Source organism: Apteryx rowi, unplaced genomic scaffold (genome assembly GCF_003343035.1).
Source record: "Apteryx rowi isolate R43461 unplaced genomic scaffold, aptRow1 scaffold_11, whole genome shotgun sequence".
Taxonomy (NCBI): Eukaryota; Metazoa; Chordata; class Aves; order Apterygiformes; family Apterygidae; genus Apteryx; species Apteryx rowi.
Window position 1 is genome coordinate 7,408,418 of NW_020447308.1, and position 8,240 is coordinate 7,416,657.

Here is an 8,240-nt window from a genome sequence, read left to right on the forward strand (position 1 = left end):
CTCTGGTAGGGGGACGGACCGCAATACCTTTGGGCTCCTCTTCTGAGCATCCCTTTGCACGGCGAAATGTTTCCCTCTGTGATTAGGCCTATCAGCATTGCAGCGAGCTCTCGTGTTACCAAGACTCTCAACTGTTAGATGAACCACCACTGATAGGGCATGAACAGGGTCTCCGTTACAGTGATTTTACTAAGGAAGGTTTAGCATCAGTCCCTGATTTGCCAATTTGCAATGAGTGGAYGTGGACGTTAGTGCAAAGAGCCGTGCTCTCTGCTGGTGTTAGCCCGCTCTGGAAGCAGGACAGCCTGGTGCAGCTCAGCACCCCGACTCTGCAGCTGCCCAGGGGATTTGGTGGCAGGACTGGGGGCCTCTCTCTGTCCTGAAAGTAAGCTAACTTCTTAGCCTCAAAAATAAAGAACGGCTGCCACAAAAAGGCATGCACACCATGCCAAATGGAGAACGTTGTCTCACCAGGGCAGTGAGAAACTGTTCACTGCAACTGCAAACACATTTCAAGCTTCTATGCTTTTAATGTTTTTTCAGCATTACCTTGCAAAACCAAACAGATCAATACCAGAATATTTAAGTACAACAGGTTGCTTGTGTTTGTTTTAGAACATATTGCTCACTGTTGAAGCGAGGTCTGTTGACGCCAGTGATTTTTATTTGTTGCTGAGACGCTCAGAGGCCAGAATTCTTGAATAGCTGGTGCCCAAGCTGTTGCGGCTTGGTTTGTTTTTTTCTTTCTTGAAGTGACAGTTTATCATGGCCCCATCCTGCAGCCTGGGCATGCACTGGACCTGGAGCTGGGCAGCTGCATTTCTCCACTAGCAGTTTTGATTTTTATCCATTTTTTCCCTCATTCCTTCCTTTCATCCCCATCTGATCTCCCTGCCACTTCTCTCCATTAGCCCCTTCAAAACCATCTCCAGCGAAAGGCACTGGTTTCTGAGGAGCATATTTTGGACTGTGAGAGTTAATGGCTGCAGTACTCGATGCCTAGAAAGGGGGAATAGGGGACTAGATGGCGAATAATGGCAAGATGTTGAGAACGTGTCAGGATGATCTTGTGAAGAAGTTGCTAAGAGCAGAGCTGACTGCTGCTGGTGCAGTCATGGTAATTTGGGACTTTGGAGAAAGTTTCGCTAACTGCAAGTACCTTTAATGAAGTTTTCATTGCATTTTCTCTTCATACATTGCTGTAAGCAGACCAAGGGCAAGTTTGATGGACTAGCGCCTTGTCCACAATTACGTGTTGCTCTTTGGCATACATTTATTTTGCAGTTGCAGGCATGACTGCAGCAGCAAGATGATGCTGAGCCAGCTGTGGGCTAGAGAGTTCAGGTATTAGAAGCAGAAAAGTGGTTTTGGCCTGGACTTCAGCTTGGGCTGTCCCTGGACCTTGTACGTCCCATGGCACTTGTGACCTTGTTCTCACTGGCTCACCTGGGCTTGTCTGCCAAGTTTTGCAAAAATAGTCCCACTTGACACTGCAGACTTAGCTTTGATGGACACCTCTGTTCTCACATTCCCCATTAAAAAAAAAAATCAAACTCTAGTAAAAACATCTCTTCAGCCTGCGAAAAATCCTCACTAGAGCAGTATAGTTTGAAAACAAAACAGTAATCTAAACGCTCAGTAATTTCAAGTTAAAGTTATTCCTAGGGAGCAAAATGAGTGTGGAAAACTCAAGGCTTCAGTGAAATAACCTCACAAAACAAAGCAGATAGGACTAACAGCATGGCTAGCTGATGCTTTAAACCTTGCAGATCCTACAGATTTCCCCTGCTTGTTGTGAGCTTAACTGCCAGGGTATATGGGTGTGAGATGCCTTCCTCTGCAGGGAGTCTCTCCATCGTAAAGGAGATTCATGGGAGAAGCGGACTGTCTTTAATAGCTTTTTTTTTTTAATTGCCCCAGTGCATCTGCTCTTCCTTGTCTGTGGGCTCTTGATTGTTTTTTCCTAGTTCTCACTAGTGTCCTTGACTGTTGTTTCGTTTCAGAGGTGAAGCAGCTATTTCTAGGCTATATTGTTTATTATAAGCCTTTACCTTACTTTTTTGCACCCACAAACGCCAAAGTGCTGCACAAAAGACACGTGCGCTGACTCTCATGGCACTCTCATGAGAGGGCAAAATCATTTATTCCCTTTTTAACCATGAGGCTGAGGGAGATTAAGCAGCTTCGTGAAGGTCATGCTGGAAAGTATATGGCAGCTTGGGAATAAACGCCAGGACTCCTGCCGCTGGGTTCCCAATTGTGCCCTTTCCTGAATTGTTTTCATAGGTAGGAATCAAATGAAAACAAGAATATTTCAGATCGACTTTATTAAGTAACTCATTAAAGCTCTAATCTATGCAGCATGTCTGAGTAGGTGGTAGAAAAAAGAAGAGGGTGCCGTCTCCCCTCCATGTCATTCCTGATATTAGACATTCCAGACCACGGTAAAAGACTTCTAATAGCCAGGTGTTGGAAGGAAAAAGATATTGTCCATATGCTCAGTGCTGTAAGCATCTGTGTGCTTAAATGCATCATTTTAAGAGTGTTCATCTTCTCTTGGTAGCATTGAGCTATACGCTGCCATCCTCGAAGCTCTCGAATGGGCTCTTGATACCTCTGGATATGCTCTTCTTCCTTGGTGGCCCATTTCCCAAGCAGTGACCGTGTGTGAGAACACGCACATCTGCCGGGATGGGAAATTCAGAGCTCCCTGTCAAGTTTAAAGTTGCTGTCTACAACTAAGAATGGCTGAAAGGAAGCAATTTGCTTCAAAAAATTGAATATTGGGGGAAAACATCCATTTCTGTAGCAGTTATGAAGAGCAAACTCAGAAAGGTCGATTGAAATGGCAGGTAGCAGCTGCCCACAATTTCAAAAGCCTCAAGATAAAATTAAGGGCTTGCGGCTTGAGCCCTGCGGGAAGCGCTGACAAACCGGAGACGGGGAAAGCGAGTTCTTTGAACTGACTTTCCTTTTGAAACCTGTAACCGCACGAGAGTCATGCCGAGGCCCTCAGTTAGCAGGGGTCGGGTGATGAACTGCTTTAAGCCGCACGGATCCGTGGCGAGGCCGCCAGCATGGATGGCGAGGAGCTCCGTGCAGCTGTGGGCACCTGCAGCAACCCTGCCGGCGGGCGCCCGGGGGCCCCGCTGCGGTAACACCGGTGGCGGATACGGGGAGGGAGAAGTGCGAATGGTGCCTGGGTGCGTTTGCCCTCCTGCTTCCCCGGGGAGAGGGGAGGTCAGTGATGCTCGGAGCTTGCGCTTGGCCTCTGCGGAGCCGAATCCGCTCTGCTTGGCCCCGGGAAGGTCACCGCGTCTGCAGGTCCCCGTGTACAAAGCGCGGGCGCCTGACTGTGGAGCTAACGCAACAGGAGAGCGGCTGAGATTTAAGCACATGAAAAAGCATCTCTGAAATTCCTGATTTTGTCACTGGCCACGTGACACACCCTGGAGACAAAAAGAGGAAAGGTACTTTGTGAGGAGGTCCAGGACTCTGAATCTTGTATCTGTGGATTTGGGAAGCTGGGTGTTTGTTTTCCGTGAGATGCGTACATGCACATGTACGTGCGCTTTCACACAAAGGGAATTTTATGCAGACTAACGTTTGAGATAACTGGGATATAGTGGTTTAAATTAAATTATCCCCGCTCTGCCAAGGGGATAAGCCGGGCTGTGCGTGTAGTGTGGGTCACAGCATAAATCTGCAGAGTCTCTTACTCTTGGATGGATGGGTGGGGAGAAGTTTCCTTTAAATAGTTCTGAAGCAAGATCCATTTTATAGACAGGAGGTTATGCCACTAAACATCCTGACCAATGTAGTTGCCTCTTCTGTGACCTCCCAACTCTTTACTAGCTTGCAGGCACGCTTGCTTCTCTGCTTGTCCCACCTTTGCGTATCCTCCCCCCTGCCCCTTTTGGTTAATCATATCCTTTGCTTTTAGTACACCTCATGTCTTCTCTGAAGTCGGTGGGCCTTATCACTTTGACTCTCACCAGTTTAATTATGGGAATTAGCCCTCTGAGATGAAGGGAAATGAGAACTGGCTCTCCCTGACTATTGATGAGTTCTCCTTCATTTATTTGTTAGCTTTGTCTTGCCTCTTGCTATGTTGTTCCTCCATCTGCACTGTGAAGGGACCAGATCCACGGTTTCCCCACCAGGAGAGTGCAGCAGAGATTGCCCTGGGGGAAGAAATGAAGACCTCATGGTGCCGGCTTTGTGGGCTGCCGGAGCCCGTAGCTGCCCGGTCGGGGATCCTCCGGGCATGGGGACTGCTCTGCATTGGTTTTCTTCTGTGAGCTTAAAAGATGGCAGAGCTCAGCAAGCACCTCCTGTAATCGAGACGGCAAAGTGGCAGCGTCTTTCCTGCCTCTGGATGCAGACCCGTTTCGAGCCGAGATGTCAGATGCCAGGAGTTGCTGGGGTGGAGGAGAGGGCTGGGCTCTGCCCTGCGTGTGCAGGGCTCAGGTTGCAACGCCTCTTGCATCTTCTGCCCTTGCCCAAATCCTGGAGAGGTGCCAGGATGTGGGCGGCAGCCTGGAAATGCCCGCACAGGGAGGGAAGCTGCCCTTCTGGCCGGTCCTGGGGTCGGGGCTGGCCGGGGCCTGTGCTACAAAGCAGGTCAGTCCCAGGACTGTTACACGGACAGCTTTCAGGGCACCAGAAGGCAGTGCAGCGAAATAAAACACTTGCGACATTTGCAGCTCTTCATGGCGTAGTTGGTGTGTCCTGTTCTCCTGGCTGGTGAAAGTCTTGCTCAGCTAGGTCACTCCACCAGGATATTCCTGCTGTCTTTCTTCTGCAAGGTTTACTGGGAAAGCAAGTGAGTGAGTTGGTCCCAGTAAGGTTTGAAGAAGAGCTCCCCACATCTCATACTTCTTTGTTAAAAGTTTTAGCTGAGTTTCCAGTCATCCCAAAGGGTTGAAGCAAGAGCATCTCGTGCTTCCTCCCTATTTTTTGTAGATGATGGCATATTTTATTCCTGTGGCTCCTGCATTTGCTGGCCCTGGCCCACAGAGTGTTTTATGGCTTCGAGCAGGCGCTGCGAGGATTTATTGTGCTCTATTTAGCCCAGTGCTGCTTCATTGCTCCGCTCGGTGCCATCTTCGCCCAGCCTCGTGCCAGGCTTCGTGGGCCCCRCGCAGCCCAGCTCTCGTGCTCAGCGAGCCCATTGCCACCGCTCGCTGCTGGGGCTGGCATCGTGCTGTGTGCGCTGGTAATTCCCACATGTACGTCACCATCCCCAAAGGCTCCCCAGCACATCCACTCTGGTTATTTTCAGGCGTTGTTTGCAAGAACTATGAAGTTTAGTGATGCAAAAACTGAGCTGCTTTTGAGTGATTTGGAGTAGAGGTTTTCATCATCCGTGATGGTTTCTCCTGGCGAATGCTTTCTTTCAACCATTTATATAATTGCGGTACTGGGTTTCCTGTGGATTTTTATACTTCATTTGAGATTCATCCGAAGATGGCATGTTCCCATCTCTAGGAATGTGGCCAGATTGAGACATGAGCTGGCTGCTGAAATTGCAGGCCATATTTTTGTTTCCTCCTGAGGTGCTGTTCTGATTTTTGCGAGGTGTCTGAGACGCAGCCTTCCAGTGTCTGCGGTGGCCATTGAATTCATGGGCAAGAATATTTTATACTTATCCCTCTTTCCATCATACTGTAATTTCCTGCAGTAGCTTCCTATGAAGACCCATTTCAGTTGTTGTGTTAAGTGAGATTTTCATTTCTTTGTCAACCGATCACTCCAAGTGACACCTGCTATCACATAGGTACCTAACGAAGTGCCTCCCCATATGGACCACCAGGTAAGTGCTGCAGGGCGCTGGCGCCTGGTGCTCCCGCAGCTACGGGCACGAAAATCAGTGACCAAGTAGTAAGAGGGACTTAACATTGGAGGGATATTGTGGTTTTAGGTAATTTGTAGAACCATCCATTTTAAGGAATGAAGGATGTGTGGCAGGGTAAGGCATGAGGCTTCCACCGACATGAGTCAAGGACATGGATATAAATGAATGTGGCGTTCACGCTGCTGTGTGTTTTCACGTGCCAAATGGCACGATTTGGCCTCTGCCCCATAGATGGAGCAGTTCAGGTGGTGAACACAATTACTCTTCTGATTTCGTTTAGACAAAGGAGAGTACTAGGTTAATAAATGAGAAAGGGCTATAAAAAGGGGCTGTTGTAGAGGTAAGATCTAAAATTAAGAGATTACAGACCTTTACAAAGAAATTAGTGGGTAAGTGTTTTTGCTGGAATATCTTTTTACCAAAATATTATTTAGAAGTTGAACAGCCTGGCAGGTCATCCTAGAAAGGAGCTGAACCAAAACATGGTGAATTCACTGAACATAAAAAATATARTGTTTTCAAGGAGTGCCAGACTACGGCCTCAGTAAAGAGTCTGTATGAACAGTGTACGTGGATAATATGGATCTAAATGAAAGTTCACTSGATTGAGCCAGTCTTTTACTGCATTCTTATGATTGTAGCCACAAGATATTCTGATGTATTTTTTCAGAAAATTAAAAAATATATATACTTTTTTTTGCAGGAGAGTTGTGTTTGTCTCGGCTAACTCTGCCTATGCCGTTTTCCAGGGCCACCCCTTCATCGTGCAGTACAACGATGGGAATGCAGAAGTCGTGTCCATGTGGGTGTGCCGGATGCTGGAAGAGCGGCGAGCGAACCAAGGACCCCAGTGAGCTGCCCGGGCTCACCGCAGCGCGCAGGACAGCAGGTCACCTGGGACAAGCAGAACCAGCCCCGCACCTTGGACTGTCAGTGTAGCTGGATCATATTTTGCTAAAAAATATTTTATAGAAGCATCAACAAGATCTTTCAGGATGTGTTGCTGCCCTTTTCCCCCCGCCTCATATTAAGGAATTTTCTTCACACGTTTCTTTGTTGCTGAGCAATTTAATGTCCTCAAATAATCTTCAGTTTAACTGTACACAGCCTTAAAGCAAGTATTTTATATCTATATTTTTTGTTATTGAATGTATTGTATATTTCATGGCTCCAGAGTATTTTTTAACTGCTGGTCTTTGCTATTGCAAGAATGACGTGCTGACTGTTGAGAGGACTTCTCAAGGAGCTGCTGGCTGCCTTTGACAGTAGGCATCCACAAAATGCTTGTTTGAAAGTCTATTTGTTTAAAAAAAAAATTAAAAAAAAAAAGTGTCGGGCCTCGGCCCTGGGGGAGGAGGCGAGGAATTGCCCTTCCCCAATAAAAGCATGTCGGCTCTTGCAGCCGTCACGTGGTCAAACGGCCACTGGTGTCTCCGGGCTCCTGGTCGCTTGCCGCTGCGCAGCTGCATCGGGTTTGCTCCGAGGGCTGAGCAGGAATGACGAGAGCCCCGTCTCCGTAAGGAGCGACCAAGGGCCCAGGCCCAAAACGCAGGGCAGTCGGTGTCAAAGGGGGACCTCAACCCTGACCCCGCAACGTGGTGGCTTTGCTGAGGCCGAGAGGGAGATGAAGGAGGACGGTCCCCTCCTAAAGGCTCGGGAAGCGGGGGAGATGGGGCCGTGGGGCTGCGCCGGCGCGAGCCCCGGGCAGGGGGCTGCAGCGCGCAGAGGGCGACGGCGCCGCTGGCACGTCCACGCGAGGAAGCTGAGGGCCAAGGCACAGGCTCACATGCCGTCCCACCAACGCACGGGGGAGCGAGCCCCCGCGGGGGCACAAGCCGCGCTGGGCCGCTGGCCCCAGCTCCAGGGTTTTAGTTACCCGCAGAGCAGTTTGCAGCTTGCTTGAAAGTGTCTTGCCTGTCTCCGCTCTGCCTTGATCCCTCCTTCTCCTCCCTTGCGTGATGGGTCATGGCAGCCTCCAGCAGCTTGCATCGAGCAACAGGAGCCCACGGTCGCTGTAGGACGAGGCGCGAGCAGAGAGGTGAGTGGGCACTGAGTGGAGGTTGGTGGTGACACTTGCCCCGGGCTGCCCTGGGCCTTGGGCGCAAAAGTCCTCCATCACCAGGGAGGACCTGCAAGTCGTGGTCGCCCTTCATCTTCCACGTCGCTGTCGGGAGCGTTGCAGGCTGCTCCAGCTTTGCTCCGGTCAAGCAAAGGCTCCCAGGTTCACCGCCACCATAAAAGCGAGACAGAGAATTACAGTGTCTCCGCTATGTACTTTTTATTCATACAATTTGTGTGTTTTGTCACAACAGATTGACACATATTTAATCAATCCTTGTGTTAAGACGCGTATTACAAAAACATAAACAGAGAAGACGACCAT

The 8,240-nt window shown here is 49.2% G+C and overlaps 1 protein-coding gene across 7 annotated transcripts in view; it reads left to right on the plus strand.

Annotated features, from left to right (window-relative positions):
* Positions 1-7,017, plus strand: part of MAP2K5 (mitogen-activated protein kinase kinase 5) — a 146,007-nt gene extending 138,990 nt beyond the window's left edge. For 4 of the 7 annotated variants that reach the window (XM_026073797.1, XM_026073805.1, XM_026073814.1 and 1 more), the window contains one exon: positions 6,607-7,017. In XM_026073797.1, coding sequence (XP_025929582.1) covers positions 6,607-6,711 — 105 coding nt within the window. In that variant the 3' untranslated portion in view covers positions 6,712-7,017. The remainder of the gene's footprint in view (positions 1-6,606) is intronic. The other 3 variants (XR_003254839.1, XR_003254840.1, XR_003254844.1) reach the window with 3 other exon arrangements.
* Positions 7,018-8,240: the final 1,223 nt, after the last annotated feature.